At 35.9% G+C, this 22,438-nt stretch overlaps 2 protein-coding genes across 12 annotated transcripts in view; both read right to left on the bottom strand.

Annotated features, from left to right (window-relative positions):
* RABGAP1 (RAB GTPase activating protein 1) overlaps window positions 1-22,438 on the bottom strand; it is a 167,569-nt gene that overhangs the window by 65,514 nt on the left and 79,617 nt on the right. For 10 of the 11 annotated variants that reach the window (XR_013353715.1, XR_013353716.1, XR_013353717.1 and 7 more), the window contains one exon: window positions 21,402-21,552. Coding sequence is in view for 7 of the 11 variants with exons in the window: in XM_077850553.1 (XP_077706679.1) it covers window positions 21,402-21,552 (151 nt within the window). In the remaining 4 variants the exon portion in view is untranslated. Of the gene's footprint in view, window positions 1-5,916; window positions 6,023-21,401; window positions 21,553-22,438 lie in introns of those variants that run through there. The other variant, XM_077850561.1, reaches the window with a different exon arrangement.
* On the bottom strand, window positions 2,155-6,049 carry GPR21 (G protein-coupled receptor 21). The gene is made up of 2 exons (XM_077850586.1): window positions 5,917-6,049; window positions 2,155-5,483 (listed from the first exon to the last, which is right to left on the bottom strand). The coding sequence occupies exon 2, from the start codon at window positions 5,086-5,088 to the stop codon at window positions 4,039-4,041; it is 1,050 nt and encodes a 349-aa protein (XP_077706712.1). The 5' UTR covers window positions 5,089-5,483; window positions 5,917-6,049; the 3' UTR covers window positions 2,155-4,038.

Raw genomic sequence — 22,438 nt, 5'->3', positions numbered from 1 at the left:
CTTCTAAGACCTTAATGTGGGGGGACACCATATCATTATGTGGGACTTCCTTAGATGTAAAACCATGGTAGATACAAACAATAGTACTTGTTTTTATTGCAAAGCACTTACTTCACAAATTACAAAATACTTTTACATCCATATCTAATTCAATTGTCAAAGTAACCCTATGAGGGAAGAGGGGGTTATCTCCTTTTATAGAAGAAATTAAGTGCTTAGAGAAGTGACTTGCCCTTACAAAACTAGTTAACTTTTAACAGAAACCTAGATTTTTAAAATCTTAGTTCCAAAGTTCATTTTAATCATATCATGGTACCCTCAGCATCTAAATTTTGAAGAAAAGCCCAGATGACTCATTCACAGTTATAAGAAATGTCTAGAATAATGCCAGGGTCTGTAAAATATGTTAGCAATATGTACATTTAATATAAAATAATTAGGTTTCCTTCAACTTGAAATGGAAAAATTATACAAAAATACAGAAAAACGATTTGTTAAGACTTTTAAAAAATCATAAATGCCACGATTCTCCCATCCTTAATCTTCTCATAATCTGCTCACCTAACAATAAATTCTGGTTTGCCAATAATTTATTTCACAAGTCTTCTATGATACAAAAAAATAGTGAAATTAAGATATTTCCTATGAAGTCACTGTACAGATTTTTCAATCAAACCCAAAAGGCTGAAGAAACTTGTAACCCTGTTGCTTCATTTTCAAGTTCAAAGAGTAGACAATGCATTTATAGTTCAAAAATTCAAGTTTTCCCAATCCCAAAATACGGAGACCATTATTCAAGTAAAAAGGAAAAGCCCTTAAAAAAGGCTCAAAAAGAAATTTTTCCAGCAAAGAGCTTAAAGAAAACATTTTCCAAAATGGAATCTGGGAGTCAACAAGTCCATGAATAATTTAAATATCTTTTCTGGTGTAAGATAGTTCTTTCATTAAAGTAGACCACTTGTCCTTTTGTAACTGCTTTTCTGTTCTGAGAGGAAAAAAAACACATCTCTGAAATCATTGTGTAAAAACACACAACTAATTTACAAATATAACAATTAGTATTGTCTTATTTGAACATTTACTATGAAATAATTTCAATACAATCACCAAAAGCTTATGCTTCCTCTGATACAGTCATATACCATATATAGTTAAATGCACTGTCTTGCCAAAGCTCAACGTAATTGAATCTAAAAATATACTTTTTTTTTTCATTCTGAACTAGCCAGATTGGTATTTAAACCAAACGTCATCATCAAATGTTGCACTAAATATGCCAGGATGAAAAGATTACTTAAACACAGACTATTCAAATGTATCACAGGAAAATGCCCCTAGGCACCAAAGATTGAATGATTACATCCAGGCTCATGCTCTCTTCCCCCAACATGCAAACACACAAGAAAATAAAAATAAAAAAAAAACAGTAAAGATAATGAATGTGAGGAAAGAACTGATAACTGAAGAAAATGCAGTCTTTATACAGTCCAATGAAGACAAGATAAACTGGAAAGACATCTGATATTAAGCAAGAATCAGCTGCAGGAGTGGGGGAATTTTTCTTTAAAATTACTTTATCTACGTAGTTTCTACTTTAGTTTTAGGCTGAGATACTGACAGAGATTCTAATGTGAAAAATACATTTCTAATGACATCTAAACTTGGTACTAGAACAAAAAATGTAAATATCTGTTAACAAAAAGCTCTTATTATAAAAGAATTGTCTTTTGAGTTATTAAAACATCAGCTTAATCAGCCACTTTCAGAAAGTCAAACAAGTATTTTCTCTTTTCCATAAAATCTTCCCAAAGAGTTTTCTCTTTTCTCACAAGATACAACTCCATTGCAGGAAAAAATTAAAAGGGCTTAGCACCTCCAAAAGTAAAAATCCACTGATTTAACATCACTTTTCTATAAAAATTAATCTTTAAGATTCCCATCTTTACTAAACTAAAACCTTACAAGCAAACTGCATATCTGAAAGGTTGTATTCTCCAACATGTATGAAGAAAAAGGGAATTTTGTTTTTTTAGACTTGTGCCATGTAAATAAAGGAGAAATGCACAAAACCATTTTTCAGAATCCAAGAGGAAAGGTTTTCCAATTCAAATGGCAAGTTTTAAGCTATTGTTAATATAACTTGCAATTTCAGTATGAGTTCTAAATATTGAAACAGTAATATTGAAACAGCTTGTAATCAAGTTTTCTAATAGTAAATATAAGGAGCAAGCAAGCTTTTGGGAAGAATTCAGAATCTGAAATTTAAATATAATACTTATTCACTCAAAATTAAAAAGTCTAAGTTGAACACACATTTGAGGTTAAAAGTCAAACTGATACCTAAAGAGTAAAATCCAAAGAATGCAGCCCTTTATTTTAAAAGGGGGCACTAGATTGGTTTTCTAATATCATGACAAAAAAACCAAAGCCCATCTGCCTGTTTTATAAATATCCATATCCTTTCTTGGATTCAAAATTCCACTTTAACCCATTTCCCTTGGGTTTCTTCCATCTCACTGAATACCATTGTTGTATTCAGATTATAACATCTAGCTAAAGGCAGAGATCACATAAGTCCCCTGAAGACTTCCAAAACATTAAAACCAGTAGAAAAGCAGAGATATTCTCATGCCTGGAGCTGCTGGGAAATCCTTCTCTCCTTTTAGAAAAATAAACTTCTTGTTCTAAAGATAATCACTTGAAGAACAAAACATCACCAGTACATACAAATACACAGCACTCTCGATAATTCTACAGAGTAACAGTAATAGAACCCTATAGATTTTTTTTTAAAGCCAAAGTACTAGCAAAAAGGAAGGAAAGACTGAGTAAAGAATCATTATACCAAAGGATTTTTTTTTCCAGAAAGAGGACAGCAATAAAGGAGACTTAATCAGAATTTCTCTATCTCTCATTCACATGGGCATTCTGTAAGATTAACAAAAAAAAAACAAAAAAAAAAAAACTTAAAAAAGAATTAGATGCTACTTTGTTGATTCCATTTAACCACAAGGAGAACATCTCAATCCCCTTCTATTTTATAAATGAACTAGCTAAATATTCAGTATATTTTCTGACTCTGTTGCTTAGGACACCTTTCTCCCAGATATTCTGATATTTTACAAGTCTCTGGATTAAAAAAAAAAAAAAAGGGAAGACTAAAGATTCACTATTATAAAAATGGCAGCCATTAACCTATCATTTGCGTTTCAGCTTATTTTGCTATAAAGAGAAATCTAAATTCAAATATTTTCAATACACACATACACAAAGGCATGGGCAAAAAACACTACAACACAATCACATTCTATGCAACACATTTCTTTAGCTCTCCATGAAGTATGGCATAGAAAGCTGCTCAATTTTTCATAAGTTGTATGATTTAACTGAATTTTCATTTCATTCATGGTGCACTGCAAAATTTTAAAATTAGTGTTTCGGTGTTCATTATTCACTGCATTGAGAATTCTCTCAAGAGAATAAGACATAAATCCTTTGACTTTCTAAATGACAGTGCTGAAACTTGCAGTGTAGTTCTACTTTGGCATATATAAAGAAAAATTTTAAATCCTGCCAATTCATCACTGGCTTTTAATATTCCCCATTAAAAGAATTCAATTGCATATGCAGCCCAAACAACAGTTGGAAAGAATCCAGAAAAGCAACAAGAAAATGACTTTTTATAAATGCTGATGCTTTTCTCACCCAGGTTCAGTCATGCCAGCTCAAGGGAGGTGTTATATATGGCTTTATTCATTTTAAATCTTAAAAATGTAGTCATTTCCATGACATTACAAAAATTGGAACCAAGAGCAATTTATCTTCATGGTTCTGATTCTCCTGATGCAAAAGCACTTTTCAGAAAATAATTTCTGCAAACTTACAAGGTAATTTTGATGGATCATTTGTTTGCTATTGCTTAGAGTTCAATTATTTTGTCCCAGATTTCCTAGTGAGCTAGGAATACAGAGATAAATACACACACACACACACACACACACACACACACACACACACTGACCCAGTGTCTGAGCCACTTCAGATATGGCATCCATTAAGGGGGTCTTTACCCCTAACTGTATAAGGGTCTTTAGCTATGGTCTGACTTGCACAAGAAGTACACATGGCCCCTGAGAGGCGCTTTAGTCCCCTTTGGAAGACACTGTTGGAGAGACTATAAATGACACAGTTGCAGAAACTGTTACTAATAGCAAGCCAGGTGGTCAAGAAGGATACAAAGCGGTTGCTGTGGCCAGTGGAGCTCTCCAACAAGAAGTAGATGATGTATGGCAACCAGAGGATGTAAAATACACTAGTAATTCGGAATAGGACCATGGCATAGCGCTTATCGGGACAGGTCTGCACCTCCCCAGTCTCCCCACTCTGGCTGCTGAAGCGGGCTTGCCTTTCGCTGATCTCCTTTGTGTGCTGTTGGCAAATGCGGAAGATGTTGAAATAGGTGAAGCACACAATGAGGGCTGCTGGGGCATACAACATCACTACGATGAACAGGGTGAAGTAGGGGTCAGTGTGCCAGGACTCTGCACACCATTGAAACACATCTCCATGATATCCAGGTTTGCCCCAGTGGAAAAAGGAAGGCAGGAAGACCAGGGTGGAATATAGCCAAATCAGGAAAATACACAGGCGGAGTCTCCAAGGTGTAACCAGGGTATTATAGGTTAAAGGTTTGGTGATGGCAATATATCTATCAATGCTGATACAGGCCAGAGAGGCCATGGAGACACTCTTCAGAACTGATACTACAAAACCGAATACCTGGCAAGTCAAAGACTCCTTAACTGGAAGAGGGTAGTGGAGGAGTGATAAAGAAGGGACTAGGCAGCTGACTCCAACCAAGAGGTCAGCATATGCCATAGTCTGAATAAAGTAACTTGTAGTATGGTGGTTCAACAAAGGTGCACAGTGAAATACAAAAATCACAATAATGTTGCCAGAAATAATCAATACAGTGAGAAAGACAATAATCAATACTTCCAAAAGGCAAAAATCGACAGTTTCCAAATAGCCAAACGTCAAGAGGCAAAAAGGGTGGCTGCTCTGATTACCATCCAAGGTAGAGTTCATCTTGAGCTCAGGAGTGATCTCTCACTTCATGCTGCCGCTTGGCTGCTGCCAACAGTTCAAAGGAGCAGCTGCTGTCATTGCGGTCAGCTCTGTGTATCTGTAATAATGCTGCCAGAGGAGCCTTAGTCCCCAAGCTCCTGATGCTGCTCTGGTGCATTGCCTGCAGTGTACTTCCCCTTTAAATCCTTCTTGGAATAGGGAGAACCAGCAGCAGTTGTCTGGCCAGTCCCAGATGTGGCCATAGTACCAGGTTTACCACACACATAGCACCAGGGGAGTAAGGCAAACTCTGGGTACAATGTCTTCAGGCCACTGAGGGTAGGGGGTAGGGGCAGAAGAGAAGGGAGGAAGATTAGGAGCTTCAGCAGGAGTTGTAATGAGTCTCCTCTAAACAGCTGATAGAAGAAAAGGAGAGAGCATTTTACATTTTGCATCCAATGCCCGAATCAAAGAACCTGGCTAACTCAGGCTGGTATCAACCCTCCCACTCCATCCCACCCCACCTAGTACAACTATTCATGGCTACTCTCAGTAGCACCCACATAACTGGTCCTTACTCTACAGAGGAGCAACAGCAAGCTTTCATGATCAACATAAAACAAAATCAATCGCAAGTCAGATTGATTTAACCCCATTTCCTTTCATTTGAGCCTTCTGGGGAAAGAAAAGGAATCTGCTTATAGCATTTCTGAAAATATTTTACTGTAACTACCACTAATAAAATTACTTATGATAATTTATTTTCTTCATTGATTCCAATGTAATATCTTGCCTCTTTGAAAACATTCCAACAAAATTTATCTGTCTAGCTCGATTTCAGAGTGTTACCTGTATTCTGCATGCTGCAATCCACACAAAAGCCACAAAATCTCCTTAACGAAAGCCTTGCAGTGCAGGAATGTGCCTCAGCCCTGGTTTACTGCAGAACTGAGACACAGAGGGAGGGGATAAGTAGGAGGAGGGGAACCGGGGAGAAGAGGGGGCTTGGGAAAAGGAAGAAGGGGGAGGGGAAAGAAACCGCCTGTGTGCACACACCCTCTGGCATCATTAGCAGCTCATTAGAATTCGTCACCAGAGAAGTGGTCCCTGATTTCTCAACGTGGGGGGGGGGGGGGGGGCACGCAATAATTTAATATGCCTGCAGTGTAGTGTTTGAAAACTGTTTCCTCGTCTGTCTGGAATCCCCCTTTCAGTAGATGAGCAGAATTTAGACTGCTAGTGAGGAGAAGGGGCTGTAACCCGGACAGAATGCCAGCCAGGAATTAGATTGAAACACACTGCCACAAGGGTAATGGTGAGAGGAAATTCCTATTTTCTTATAGCATTTTCCTCGGGAACAAAAGCAATGCTGAAGAATGAAATTGTGTTAACAGTGCATGGCAACGGAGGGATCCTAATTCAGTGGCACAAGAAGTTCTAGCTAGAAGGCTAAGTGTTCAGTATGAATTTTCTCTCATGATTCACTGGATACTAGCTAATTTTAAGAAAGATGACAAAAATAACAAGCAAACTTAAATATCAGTTTTTCAAGAGAAAAAAAAATAAACGCTCACCCATTCTGAATACTGAGGAAACAGAACACAAGCTCACTGTTCCTGTAGTCCATGTTACCCTATAGCTTTAAGACGCCATTTCTTGCTTCTAGTTTACTGAGAAGCAGTACACAAAAATACATGCAAAAAGTGGACAAGTAAATATACCCATTTCCATTTAGGCTTTAAAACCGCAAGAAGTTGCATGGTACAAATCAGCTTATGTATCTTAGAATACGCAATCTTGTTGTGCCTTGAAACAATGCAAGTTGGGATTATATTGTGGGATATATTATATATTATATTGTGTTGGGATTATATTGTGGCAATATCATAAATGACAATTTACAGCTAATTAGAAATATGCATTTTTCATACTTTTTCCTCCAGGTGTCTATGGACTCTCAATTCATTCTTCTAAATAAAGTTCCACATACCCAGTAGGGTAAAAGAAATAAACAAATGTTGGCATTTCTAAGCATTCAGGAAAGATGGCACACCTGGGCAGAGATACATGTTATATGATCCAATTTTCATTTTTTATTTGTTTCACACACATGCTTTCTCATCACAAGCAAATGGCCCCCCATAATCAGAAATCAATTAATTATATTTTAAGATCTCAAGCACTGTGCTTATTACATGAAGGCAAAAAACTAAAAAAACCTACTGAGCATAAGCTTGATAGCTATATTTGACAGGTTTTACTAGAAAACATGGCAAAGAGTGGCAAATTAAAATATTAAGAAACCCATGGTACTAAACACCCATCTGTTTCAAATCCTTGCTCTTATATTCCTAAGCCTCTCACCCTCAGTTTCATCATCCGTAAAATGAGGATCATACTCCCTATTTCACAGAGTTATTACAAAATAAAGGAAACAGTGTATACACAAAAAAGGCTTTACCAATACTTTGCACATAGTGGGTATATAACTTTATTCCCTTTCTTCTCCTAGAACTAAAATACCCTTCCCTAGGTGGTCTGTGTTTTTCTGCCAACCATGCTGCACTGCTTGAGGATGGGGTCCTCTTATTTCTAAAGTGCCTTTTTGTGACTGCCTAATTTTGAGACACACCAGTTATTTGGATCTTTGCTGTCAGACATTCCTCAAATACATGGAAGCTAAACATATGTAAGGCAGTAAAAGTATCTAGAAAGAACAAATGATGATACAGCATCAATTATTCCCTCTACACTAATAATTTCTCTGCCTATGTTTCCAGCCCTAACTCCTAAGCATTCTCTCTCATTTATAATTTGCCTGCTAGTCTATACATCTTCTACCTGGGTGACTTTACCCACAATATGTCCAAAATTAAACATATTTTTCTCAACAAATCGGCTTCTTTCATCCTTTTGCAACACTCTTTTATTTTTTCCAGGCATTCAGGTATCGAAGCTTAGGAATCATCTTGACTGACCACTCTCTTCCCCTCAAGGTACTATTCTTTCTTACTTACCAGATTCCTGGGGATCTCTTTCCACAGTAGCTCTCAATTTAGTTCTTAATACTGTAGGCCACCATTAAATATTGTCTGGGCTTCCAGTCTTGTTCATTTTTCTGATCTGCTCATTTCTGCTTAAACATCTAATAGTATATGCTTTACTATGATATACATAGTTCAAGAAAGTCAATGGCTCCCTAGTGCCTTTCCAATCTTATATATATATTTTATATACATAAAAATTATACATATATATATAATTTTTTTTTAGGATTTTATTTATTTGACAGAGAAACAGAGAGCACACTAGTGGGGACAGTGTGGCAGAGGGAGAAGTAGACTTCCCATGGAGCAGGGAGACAGACATAGGACTCTGGGATCATGACCTAAGTCGAAGGCAGATGCTTAACCAACTAAGCCACCCAGGTACCCCTGATCTCACTACTCCACACCGCCCCCACACACGCACTTTGCCCCCCTCCCCCCCCCCCCCCCCCCGCAGACAAATCAGGTTACTCACTATTGTATACATTTACCATAAAATTTGTTTTTGAATTCTCATTGTTTGAGTGCTTAATACTGGATGAAAAAAGAATTGATTCTTATAGTTTAATTAGTAGAAAAAGCACTCACCAAAGTCAGTAGTACAAGCTTTTCTAACTACTCATGAATTTTGTCATGTGACTTATTCTCCTATATCGGTGTCTCACCTATTATGATTTAAAAAGACATTACAGGGGATCCCTGGGTGGCGCAGCGGTTTGGCGCCTGCCTTTGGCCCAGGGCGCGATCCTGGAGACCCGGGATCGAATCCCACATCGGGCTCCGGGTGCATGGAGCTTGCTTCTCCCTCTGCCTGTGTCTCTGCCTCTCTCTCTCTCTCTCTCTCTATCATAAATAAATAAAAATTTAAAAATATATATAAAAAAAAGACATTACATTGGTTAACAACTTGAAAGAATTCAAAATGTAATAAAAATACAAGCTGTTACATTACTATCACTAGTATAATAATAATTCTTTCAACTTCATTTCTATTTTAGTAAAATCACTCAGAGCTATAATTAAAATATTCATATAGAAAACTCAAAAACAACAAAAATCTTAAAAGCCACACTTTATCAAATTATTCAAGAGTTAAGTGTTTTGTTTCAAATTAAAGAAAAGCATTTTCCTCAGAAGAAACAAATTATTAAAGATGTAAGATGGCAATAAATTTATGTCTTCAAAAAAAAAAATCTATACAGTGGCAACTGGGTGGCTCAGTCAGTTAAGTCACTGACTCTTGGTTTCAGCTCAGGTCATGATCTTGGGTCATGAGATCAAGCCCCAGGTTGGGCTCCCTGCTCAGTGTGGAGTTCGTTTGGGACTCTCTTATTTTCTCTCTGTTCCTCCCCCTCTGCACTCTAAAATAAATAAATAAATACATCTTTTAAAAAAATCTCTATATACTTCCTTTATTTCTTTAAAATTTTCATTTAAATTCCAGTTAGTTTACAGTGTAAAATTAGTTTTAGTCGTACAGCATAGTGACTCACCTTTCCATATAACATTCGGTGTTCATCACCTATTTAACCTATCCCTGCCTCCCCTTTCCCACCTCTGGTGACCATCAGTTTGTTCTCTATAGTAAAAAGTATGTTTCCTGATTTGCACCCCCATCCTAATCCTTTCCTCACTTGTTTCTTAAATTTTACATGAGTGAAATCGTATGGTATCTGTCTATCTCTGACTTATTTTGCTTAGCATAATACTTGCTAGATCCATCCATTACACGTTTCCTTTTTAAAATAATGCAATCTCAGGGTGTATTTGTGTTTTTTGGTAAAAAACAGTATTTCTGTGTATATATCATTGGAAGGAAACACACTGGAAATTGACGCTTTTTAGTGGATGGGATTACAATTTTTTTTTAATTTTTTTTTTTTTTATTCATGATAGGCACACAGTGAGAGAGAGAGAGAGAGAGAGAGGCAGAGACACAGGCAGAGGGAGAAGCAGGCTCCATGCACCAGGAGCCCGACGTGGGACTCGATCCCCGGTCTCCGGGATCGCGCCCTGGGCCAAAGGCAGGCGCTAAACTGCTGCGCCACCCAGGGATCCCGGATTACAATTTTTTTAAACATTTTTCTATATTTTCTGAATTTCCCAATTTCTTTGTATAGATGACCCTTAAATAATATCGGTTTAAACTACATGGGTCCACTTATAAGTGGATTTTTTTTGACAAATAGTACAGTACCATAAATGTATTTTCTATTATGATTTTTTTCTCTACCTTACTTTAAGAATACAGTATTTAATATAACAAAATACAATGCTAATTAACTGTTTATGTTATTGGTAAGGCCTCCAGCAGCAGGAAGCTATTAATAGTGAATTTCTGGGGGAGTCAAAAGTTGTATATGGATTCTCAAATGTGTGTGGGGTCATCGCCCCTAATCTGCATGTTGGTCAAGGGTCAACAGTACCATTTTTATAATCAGGTTTAAAAAAACAGCCAAAATAATATATAACATGTCTCTTTTGGTAAAGCTGAAAAACACTCTGGCTACAAGATGTCCTCCCAGAGCCACACTGAATGAATGATGCCAGGTTTACATCACTTACTTTATGGGGCTCAGTTTTACCTGTTTTTATGCCATAACAGCAACATTCTTTCAGACAGGCTTTGATGCTCAATCTAACTCAAAATGGGCCTTCAGAACCCTGGTTAAAAATTCTTACAGAATGAGAATATAATGAACCATGTAAAATGGTCAATATTTAACCATTTCACTTCTGGTTAAATATTTTCTGATCTACAAAATTGGCAACTTCTATATGGCTCAACTTAATATGAAAAAATGAAAACAACAAAGTAACAGAACTAAAAAGGAAATACAAAAAGAGGAAACATGAAACAAAAAAGGGAAATGACTGTTCAAATTATATTTATTCTCTCCACCTATTCAGTGGCTTAATTATTAAAGAGAAGAAAGAATCATTCTCTGTCCTTCAAATTTCTAAGATTCACTTTTGGGCATTATCCACTTATTATTCAGTAAAAATGAGCTTTTAAGTGTAGATTTATTTAATTAACATAAGATTTTTAGTGCAGCTGACAGGGATGTATTTGTATCAATGTCATTCCACAACCAACCTGAGGTCTTTTGACTCGTCTTTTACTCTTTCCTCATATCCCACATTCACTCAGTCACCAAGTGCCAACTATTTCTGATACTATTTCTCAAATAGTATCTTTCTCTATCTGTTCTGCACTACTCCCATCCAAGTCACAACCATCTCTTGTCTAAGTTACTAACAGGTTTTAGTTCAATTAATCTTACTCCATTCAACCTCAAGTAACTGGAATGACCATTCTAAAACTAATAAGATAGGGATCCCTGGGTGGCGCAGCGGTTTGGCGCCTGCCTTTGGCCCAGGGCGCGATCCTGGAGACCCGGGATCGAATCCCACGTCGGGCTCCCGGTGCATGGAGCTTGCTTCTCCCTCTGCCTATGTCTCTGCCTCTCTCTCTCTCTCTGTGTGACTATCATAAATAAATAAAAAATAAATAAATAAATAAACTACTTTCAATAGCTTTCTTTAAAAAAAAAATAAAACTAATAAGATAATACAAATAATAACACTAAGGGTGCTTGGATAAGTTCAGTTGGGTGAGTGTCTGCCTTGGGCTCAGGGCGTGATCCCGGGGTACTGGGATCAAGTCCCGCATCAGGCTCCCCGGAGGGAGCCTGCTTCTCCCTCTGCATATGTTTCTGCCTCTCTCTGTGTCTCTCATGAATAAATCTTAAACAAAAAAAATAATAACAATCAATAAGCAATAATTTATATTTACGATGTGTTAAAATTCTACCTAGTGTTTTCATGCATTATCTACATTCAGTCTAACAACTCTACAAATAAGTTACCATTATCATCTCATTTTACAGATAAGGAAACAAAAGTCTAATGTTAAATTGCCCAATGTCAATGGCTTAAATACAGTAGGAAAAAGGGTCTGAATCAAGACAATTTGCCTTTAGATATATACTTTAATCCACTTTGCAAAGTGCCTTCTAAACCTGAATATATGATCTGTTTGCTTAAAATGTTTCAATGACTTTCTATTGCCAAAAATCTCAAATATGCCTTATTCAAGCTTTCGAAGATTCAGCCCTTACCTACCTTTTCTGGCCTTATTTCCTTTCACATTCTGTGAAATTGTCAAGCTCTCTTTCACTCATGAGCATATGTTTTTCCCACTGACTTGTAATATCACACATGCAATGCAGCACCCTATCCCATCCCAAAAATCCCTTCCCTAAATAATTTCTTTTTTTTTCCTAAATAATTTCTGAACAAGAGACGATTTTGAATCCTTAGATGAGACGTTCTTCTTGTTACATGCCACATGGCAATATGTATTTTCTCTTCTGTAAGTCTTATATAATTTTATTATAAATGGTTAATTGTTTATTTCCCTCATTAGACTATAGTTTTTCTCAAACTAGGGAGCAGGTACATTTTATTCATGGGCATATCCATGAAACCTAGCACAAGGCTGACATTAAAGCAGGCTTTCAAAGGTATTTATTGCTAACTAAATAACAAATTCCTAATAAGACAAACAGCCACTTCTGCTTTTAGACGGGAAGATGTTTCAAGTAAAACCCTAATACAGAAACTGTTTAATTCCCTATTTAATTATTAGGTTGCTGCATATGAAGTTGCCTATCTGCAGATCAAAAATGTTCAAATATCAGATTTTTTAATATGATCAAGCGTATTATGTTTCCAGTCTTGTAATTCAGGAAACCTTTAGAACTCCTTTGACATATAGGACTTACAGAAACTCAATAGAGGGGGCATGACATTACAGAGATGGGATATGGAGAGTTGATATTATTTTCACAAATAACAATTTGAAGAAAACTTGTCTTAGTCCATTCAGGCTGTTGTAACAAAAATACCAGACTGAATGACTTATAAAGGACAGACATTTTATGCAGTTCTAGAGGTTAGGAAGTATAAAATCAAGGTGTTGGCAGATTTGTTGTCTCATGAGGACCCATGGTCATCTATTGCTATGTCCTCATACGGTAGAAGAGGCAAGGGAGCAATCTGTGGTCTTTTTAATAAAGATATTAGTCACATTCATGAGGGTTGCTCTCTTTCGACCTAGTAACCTCCCAAAGGCCCACCTTCAAATACCATCACATTATAGGGGTTGATATCAACATATGAATTTTAGGGTGAAACATTCAATCTGTAGCAGACTGACTACAGCAACTGCTATATAGAAGCACACGATATAGTTCTTAAAAATGTACTCAAAATCTATTTTCCTATACAATTAGATAGCAAGAGTATTCAGTTGTGACACAGTAGATTCACAGGCTATTTTGGGGGTTAGGACTCAAACACGTTACATATCTAATTGTCGATTATGTTTAAGCTTAAAGGAAGATCAACCATTTACTTACCAACCTCATTTCAGAGAAGAGGAAATGTACGGCCACAAGTGCAGAAGTCATTTAAGTTCAGTAAGCTAGTGGCAAAGCTGAGACTTGTACTCATGCTTTCTAACTCTATGTCCAGTGCTCTTTCTGCTAAATTGACTCCGTTTTGGTTTGGTATCCACAGGCAGGTTCTATGATTATGTGTTATTGAATGAATCTTTGACTATTATCAAATCTACTAGATATTTCTCATTAAAACCAAAACAATCTGCATAATAATGAAATTATAATTAGATATTTAAATTATTTTTCCACACTGGTAAACTATAACTGGGCCTCCAGGACTTTCCTTGGATGAACAATTAAAAATATAAGTATTGGTTATATGACTTGTCATTAGTTAAGATTTTGGATAAAAACTTGAAATTCATGACAAAAAGATTCTATCACTGAAGTTTATCAATAAAACCACTACAGAAACAAAGGCAAACAGGTTTCAGAAAACACAAGGCTGACTGGATGACAAGAATGAGAATCATCAGAATATGTTGTTATTTCATTATTTTTTTATTAAAAAGATCCATTAAGGAAGCAACTCTGACATAAATCTTTGCTACTAAGCAAGCAAGCAAACAAACCAGAGCGCGTCGCTGACATAAAAGATGAAAAATAACCAAAAGGAAGGACCAGAGGCTGATTCTGGAGACTGGAGATCAGAAAGCGTCTCTTTTTCTATTCATTGTCAAATGCAATTTATTTGATTTACCAGACCCAAAGAGCTGTACGTCTTACAACTGGGGTAAGACAGGCCATGGGAGTCCCTGTGGCTTATTTACTAGGGATCCTCCCCAATGTATCTGAGAAGTTCTATCTAGAGACTTTGACTAGCCTTTGGTCAAAGGCTAAAAAGAATAGAAAAAGAATTTAGGAGTCTTTGGTCTGTAAAAATGTATTCCATAAAGCCAAGTTCAATATCAAGTAGTCTTTCATAATGTGGATAGATTATGTATCTACTCCAAATTTGTAAAAATCACATTAGGGGCTAAAAAAAAACTTGATAAAATTTAGTAAAAATTCCTAATAAAATCTCAAAGCCAGGAATGGAAGAAAATCACTTACATGTAACAAAAATTACTTACAAAAAAACAAAAATGAATAGCACGCCTTCCAAAAGATTAAAAAAACTAAAGCCACCTTAATTAAAATCAGAAACTCAATAAGGATGCTAGTTATCACCATTATCACTTAACATCATCTTAATGTTTCTAACATATAAACAAAACAAAGAAAATTTAATAGTCTGCATAAACTATGAAAAAAAGAATTACAACTGTTTTTGGTGCTGATATAATTACATACCTGAAAATTTCAAAAGGTGCTAGTATAAAATTAGGAGAACTAATCAAAATATCAAGAAGCAGATGGATAGAGAATTAAAAACAAAACACAACAACCCCAATGTCTATTTTATTTTGTAGCAATTAGCATCCTGAAATAAAAATTGGGAAAAAATACCCCATTTGCAATAGCAAGAACACTCTAGGATAATTCTTAGGAATAAACTTAACCAAAAAAGACATATAAGACATAAATGAAGGTAACTCTGAAGTCTTTTTTTTTTTAATAAGTTTTTTTAAGATTTTATTTATTTACTCATGAGAGAAACCGAGAGAGAGAGAGAGAGAGAGAGAGAGAGAGAGGGGCAGAGAAACAGGCAGAGGGAGAAGCAGGCTCCATGCAGGGAGCCCGACGTGGGACCAGATTCTGAGCCTCCAGGATCAGGCCCTGGGCTGAAGGCGGTGTTAAACCGCTGAGCCACTGGGCTGCCCTCTGAAGTCTTTAACAGATATAAAATGAGATCTGAACAAATAGCAAGACATATCATACTCTTAGATGTAAAGATACTATAACAACGTAATTTATAGCCTAAATAAATATGTAAATAAAATAAAATTCAAATCAGAATACTTATGGAACTTTATAATAGGGAGGTGATGGTGAGATCGAAGAAAATGATTTTCAGGTTTATAAGGAAGATTAAATAGGCAAGAATAGACAAGAAAAATAAGAAATAGTGAAAAAAGGATTTTCTTTACCAGGTATCAGAACATAACTTGAAGCCTCTTTAACCAAAACAGTATTGGAAAAGTCATACACAAATAGATCAATAAACAGAAAAATCTAGAACTCAATCTCAGTATATGAATGAATTTAAGATCTAACAAAGATGATAGTTCTATTCAGTAGGAAAACAGAACTAGCACAACTGGTTATCTATTTGGGAAAAAGTAAAATTGGGCGGCCACGTACAAAAATAAATTCCAGATGGATTAAAGATATAAATATATAACAAATACAATAAAAATCTTGCAAGAAAATATTACAAACTGCACTTATAAAACTTAAAGGTAGGAGAGACCTTAAGACATTTTTCTACATAAAAACTGAAAACATTTTGTATGGCATGACACTATCAATAAAGTCAATAAGGAATTAAAGGATTAATGTACATAATATAGAGAGTTCTCTTTTTGGTAAATAATTTTTATTTAAATGTTTTTCTTGGCTTTGAGATTTTACATTTAATAAAGATGAAGAGGTTAACTCACAGAAGAGCAAATCCCTCAAAATTACTGGTAGAGAACTACAAACCAAAGATATGCTGGTATCACTTATATCGACTGAGAACAAAAAGTTAAATACAGTTACTGATAACTAATACTATTTGGGATATGGGGCTACAGGTATTTTGCTACACTGTTGGTGAATTATGAATTATAACAGCCTTTCAGAGAACCAAACTTGATATAAGAAAATTAAATATAAAAATTAATCGGCTTAAAAAACATGTTACCCTTTGATCCAGCAATCATACTACTGAGACTACTCCATAAAAGTAAAAGATTTAGAACACATATAATGATGTTTTAGTAAAACACTATTTAAAGAGGTTAAGGGCAGGGGATCCCTGGGTGGCGCAGCGGTTTAGCGCCTGCCTTTGGCCCAGGGCGCGATCCTGGAGACCCGGGATCGAATCTCACGTCAGGCTCCCAGTGCATGGAGCCTGCTTCTCCCTCTGCCTGTGTCTCTGCCTGTGTCTCTGCCTCTCTCTCTCTCTGTGTGTGTGACTATCATAAATAAATAAAAATTTTTAAAAATAAATAAAGAGGTTAAGGGCAGCCTGGGTGGCTCAGCGGGTTAGCGCCGCCTTCAGCCCAGGGCATGATCTTGGAGACCCAGGATCAAGTCCCAAGTCAGGCTCCCTTCATGGAGCCTGCTTCTCCCTCTGCCTGTGTCTCTGTCTCCCTCTCTGTGTGTCTCTCATGAACAAATAAATAAAATCTTTAAAAAAAAATAAAGAGGTTAAAATCTGGAAACAAATTAAATGCCTACCAATAGAAGAGTAACTGATTAAAAATCTACACATAAAAACAAGTATGTTTATGTGTCCACATGAAATTCCTTATTAGTACATACATGGCTGCATAAAGAAATTTTTATTTAAGTTCAAGGATAGACAAGTAGAATAATACAAAAGAACCAGCTCTGTAATTGTTCCTGAGTTCAAGTTCTGCTTCCCTCATATATCTACCTGCTAAATTATTCTAAGCAAATTACTAAGCTTCACTGAACCTGTTTCTTCCTTTCTAAAACGGAAATAGTAATTACCACTTCATGGGATTGTCTTAGGTTAATGACATAATGGCTTTAAAGTGCTCAATTCTGCATGTGACACATGTTCAATAGGGGCACCTATTACTATTATATATTTTTCTCTTCTTGAGATGAAAATAACAAAAAAAAAACCCTCAAAAGAAACAAAAAAAAAAAGGGGAGGGGGGGAAGTACCTCTGAATTCTACTACTTTTAGAAATAAACAGGGCACCTGGGTGGCTCCGTTGGTTAAGCATCCAACTCTTGATTTTGACTCAGGTCATGATCTCAGAGTTCTAGGATGGAGCCCCATGCCAGACTCCTTGTTCAGCAGAGTGTCTGCTGGAGATTCTCCCTCTCCCCTTTACCCCTCCTCCCTCTGCATGTTCTCTCTCTCTCAAATAAATAAATAATTCTTTAAAAAGAAAAACCCTTAAAGAAATATATACTTAGGTATTTTCTATTACTAAAAGGTCATTTATACATGGAAAAAATCCTACATATATCCCCTTATAAGACAAGCTTGAGAATTAAAGCAAGATGATGATGAGGACATTCAGTAGTTTTGTGTGTAAGTTAATTTTTAGGGGGAATTCACATTATTAATCAAGGCACTGCTTCCTGCCTTAAATTGAGTCTTTGAAGAAGCTAAGCTAAAAAAAAAAAAAAACCCTCTAGGGACGCCTGGGTAGCTCAGTGGTTGAGCATCTGCCTTCGGCCCAGGTTGTGATCCCAGGGTCCTGGGATCAAGTCCCCCATCAGGCTCCCTGCATGGAGCCTGCTTCTCCCTCTGCCTGTATTTCTGCCTCTCTGTGTGTGTGTGTGTGTGTCTCTCATGAATAAATAAATAAAATCTTAAAAAATAAAATAAAATAAAAAACCTCTAAAGTAATATCACATGTGAAATTTCAGAACATAAACAATGTATCTGACAAAGAGCCCATGTCAAGAATTAAAAACTTCTAGAAGCTAGTAATACAGATACATAGGTAAATATTATTGTCTATATATATGTATACTAATATCCTGCTGTTTTAGTCTATTTGGACTGCTATAACAAAATACCACAGACTTAAAACGGCTTAAAAACAGCAGAAATTTAATGCTCACAGTTCTGGAGGCTAGAAATCCAAAATCAGGATATTAACATGGTTGGGATCTGATGAAGACTCTCTCCTTCACTGCAGATTATTGACTTCTTTTTTTTTTTTAATTTTTTTTTTTATTTATTTATGATAGTCACACAGAGAGAGAGAGAGAGAGGCAGAGACATAGGCAGAGGGAGAAGCAGGCTCCATGCACCGGGAGCCTGATGTGGGATTCGATCCCAGATCTCCAGGATCGCGCCCCGGGCCAAAGACAGGCGCTAAACCACTGCGCCACCCAGGGATCCCAGATTATTGACTTCTTATTGTGTCCTCAAATAATGGAAAGTGATGAGGGATCTTCTTGGACCATCTTTTATAAGGGTGCTAATTGCTATAATGAGAGCTCTGTCCTTATGACCTAATCACCTCCCAAAGGCTCCACCTCCTAATACTAATACTATCTCTTTGGAAATTAAATTTCACCACATGAATTTTGATGGAGACAAACTCAGAGCATAATATTTGCTAAGTACTAGAATGCTCATAGCAGGTTTGCTCATAACAGCTAAAATTGGAAAAGAACAAAGCAAAACCAAACATCTATAACAGCTAAATAGATTTTTTCAAGTAAGGTTTATTCATACAATGGAATACTCTCAGCAATTAAAAAACATGAAAACAAAAAAATGAATACGAGCTCCTGATACACTCCCAAAATAGATGAGCAAAAGAAGTCACATATAAACAAGTATATGCTGCATGACTATATGATTGCATTTAAATGTAGTTCAGGAAAAATCAAAACCAATGATAGGAAGGGAAGAGTTAGAATAATGGTTATTAAAGGGTGGAGAAGGGGTGGTTATGACTAGAATGAGACAGAAATAACTTTTTGGGGTGTTGGATATATTCTTCCTCTTAGTAGTAGTCACAGCAGTGTATTATATGTAAAATATGAGAGTTGTATGCTTCAAAATTGTGTATTTTAGCCTATGTAAATTATACCTTGCTGTGAAAATAAATTAAAAGAATTTTAAAGTAGTTTTTCCCTTAAAAAAAATTTCAGAACAAAATTTAAAATGCCAAGTACCATTCCTATGCAATAATAACTATTATTTCCAGGAAGGCTGAAAAGAAAATCCAACTTATATTAAATAACGCTGCAGTGTAAAACAAAAAGCATTCACCAATATTATGATGGTTAAATAATTTGTATTTTCTGATCATCTACCAGCAATTTAAACAATTACACATCCCTGAGAAATCTTTTTAAGCCAGCTGCATAATAAAGTTTATTTTTTTTAAGATTTTATTTATTTATTTATTCATGATAAACATAGAGAGAGAGAGAGAGAGACAGGCAGAGAGAGAAGCAGGCTCCATGCAGGGAGCCCGACGTGGGACTCGATCCTCGGTCTCCAGGATCCCACCCTGGGCCAAAGGCAGGCGCCAAACTGCTGCGCCACCCAGGGATCCCCCATATTAAAGTTTAATGTGAAATAAAAACCACATGACACCAGCATATATAAAACATTAATCAAATATACTAGATTTTGTTACTAAAACGATCTTTTACACATCATATAACTACCAGGTTAAACACCATTTTCATGGAACCAGAAAACCAGGATACTTCATATCTTTAATTTATTTGTCTTGAAAAACTACACCAAAACCATTTAAGAAATAATTTTCAACCAAATGTTTCAGAGGACTGCATAAGAAGAACTGGAAAGACAGAGCTACAACTGAGAATCATGTATCCAAAATATAATCTGTCAGCAGTAGAAAAAAAGTTACACCCAAGTAGGTGTACCTTTGCTAGCTAGACCTAGTGTACCTTTGCTAGCTAGACCTATAGCTATGTCTCCATTCATACTACAAGTACAATGCTCTTCCATCCTTCCAGGGCTGGGGAGCTCTTTTCTGGAACTGGTCTTAAATGTTACATTACTGATAAAGACTCTCCTGTTCTCCCAGGCTGAATTAATCATTCCTTTGTTCTCACTGTGATTTCAGACCACCATATGACTTTTGTCTATTGTAATGACAAATCACTGCTTTGTGTTTCACCTCTGAGCTCTTGCACTGTGGTTGTAATGGACACTCAATAAATGCTGTTTGAATAATTATAGCAACTTGACAGAGGGAATCAGAATATTCTTGAAAGAAAAAAAAAATCTGTCTACAAATAAAATGATGAGAAGAACACCAATATTTTGATCAAGTTAAGCTATTTTCTGATGAGAAAAGGTCAAATTTCATGTTCAAATGCTATTCTTCCCCTATAAGGGGTTTTTAAAGTAACAGTTTTATGGAGATACTATTCATCTAAGGTTTTAATAGAAATAGAAATAGAAATAGAAATAGAAATAAAAGGTTTAATAGAAACCTACCTTTTCTCACACTGAGATATGCTTAAGTTTTATTTATTAAGGGTTCTGAGCAATTCATTCAGAACCTAGGTCTGGGACTGGAGAAACTGCTTTCCAAAGATAAATAATTTAAGAATGAGAGAAAACAAAAACTTAAAACCAATGAGATGGGCACAAAGGCACAAAGCATCATCTAATCTTGAAGAAAATTACTTTCAATTCTTGTATGCTGTACAAAGAATATTTCTGTTGCTTTGCTTGCAAAACCTTGAGGAATGCATGAACTTGAGGAGGGAGGGGATACTATAAAAAATAAGAATCTTCATTTCAGAGGAATGAACTCAAAGGGAATACACCTAAAGAGAATAAAATCATGTTTTTCCAATTGTAGAAAGTAGAACCAGACCTTACCTACAAAGAACACATTTCTGTAAAGTGTGAAAACAATTAAAATAAACAAAAGAAAGCTTTTCATACTGTATAGCATAAATGATCTGACCACAAATACAATCACATTCAAAACAGATTAGATACACAATAAATAGAGGCCATCCTTTGTCTCTGAGGTGAAGCCAATCAAGGAAGAAAACCTTTCTTCTCTTCTATGCCAACACTAGAAACAACTCTGGGCTGGAAGAGTATATAAAGGTTCTATTCTTATATTAGATAAAGGAATTATAAAAAGTTCCTTGAAATCAAATAGCCACAGTGATATTTTCTTAACAAATTTCTAAAATGATTAATGCTAAAGCTGAATTATCAGCCCCTTACCTTTGTAATGAGGATTCGGTATTTTTCTACTAGGTGATCATTGTTGTGACAACCTGCTAGTAGCTGCCAGACTTCTCCTCGCAGAGCTTCAGGAACACCACTTCTTACTAAGGATGACAACTGCTTCGGTCTCACACTTAAATTGAGATGCCTAAAAATAAAGCCATAATCTGTAAGTGGATTAAAGAAAGATTCTCTAAAGAGTGTTGTTATTTTTTAAAAAGATGTTATTTTTAAGTAATCTCTACACCCAACGTGGGGCTCAAACTGACAACCCTGAGATCAAGAGTCGCATGCTCCACTGACTGAGCCAGCCAGGCACTCCTAAACAGTGCTACTTTTTATGAAAACTAGACTAAATTATATGTACCTAATAAAGGTAACATACTAATAAAGAAAAAAAATAAAGCTGTTGAATTAGATGTGGCCAAGATAACTAAATGATTGGGTGGAGGTAAGAATTGTGCAGTCCAACTGTTTCATAAATATCTTTAAATTATTGCTCTAATTTTTAAAAAAAATATTTATTTATTTATTCATGAGAGACACACAGAGAGAGGCAGAGACATAGGCAGAGGGAGAAGCAGGCTTCATGCAGGAAGACTGACATGGAACTTGATCCCAGGACTCAGGGATCACGCTCTGAGCCATAGGCAGATGCTCAACCACTGAGCCACCCAAGTGTCCCTGCTCTAACTATTTAAATAAAAATCAAAACTAGAAACTATATCTTCATGGTTGTGTCTTATGTAAGAAAAACAAAGCAAAATTCCAATTAGCACATAGTCAAAGATAAGGGCTTGGCCCTGCATCAAAATTCACAAGTGAAATGTGTATTTATACATTCTAAGTTAAAATAAATATTTAAAATAAATATAAAAATAAAGTTTTGAGTGGTTTTTAGGATACCTTGATTCAGGGAACATTTATGAATGACTATGATGGGTAAGAAAGTTTCTACTATAGCATTATAACATCAAAACAAATTATTAAATCTCTGAGCTTCATTTACCTAATCTATAAAATGGGGGCAAAAA

This window comes from Canis aureus, chromosome 16, assembly GCF_053574225.1.
Source record: "Canis aureus isolate CA01 chromosome 16, VMU_Caureus_v.1.0, whole genome shotgun sequence".
Taxonomy (NCBI): Eukaryota; Metazoa; Chordata; class Mammalia; order Carnivora; family Canidae; genus Canis; species Canis aureus.
This window is presented reverse-complemented; position numbering and strand designations above follow the sequence as displayed.

Bases quoted from the DNA above. Each gene is read 5' to 3' on its own strand.
- GPR21 (XM_077850586.1), bottom strand. From the start codon at position 5,088: ATGAACTCTACCTTGGATGGTAATCAGAGCAGCCACCCTTTTTGCCTC.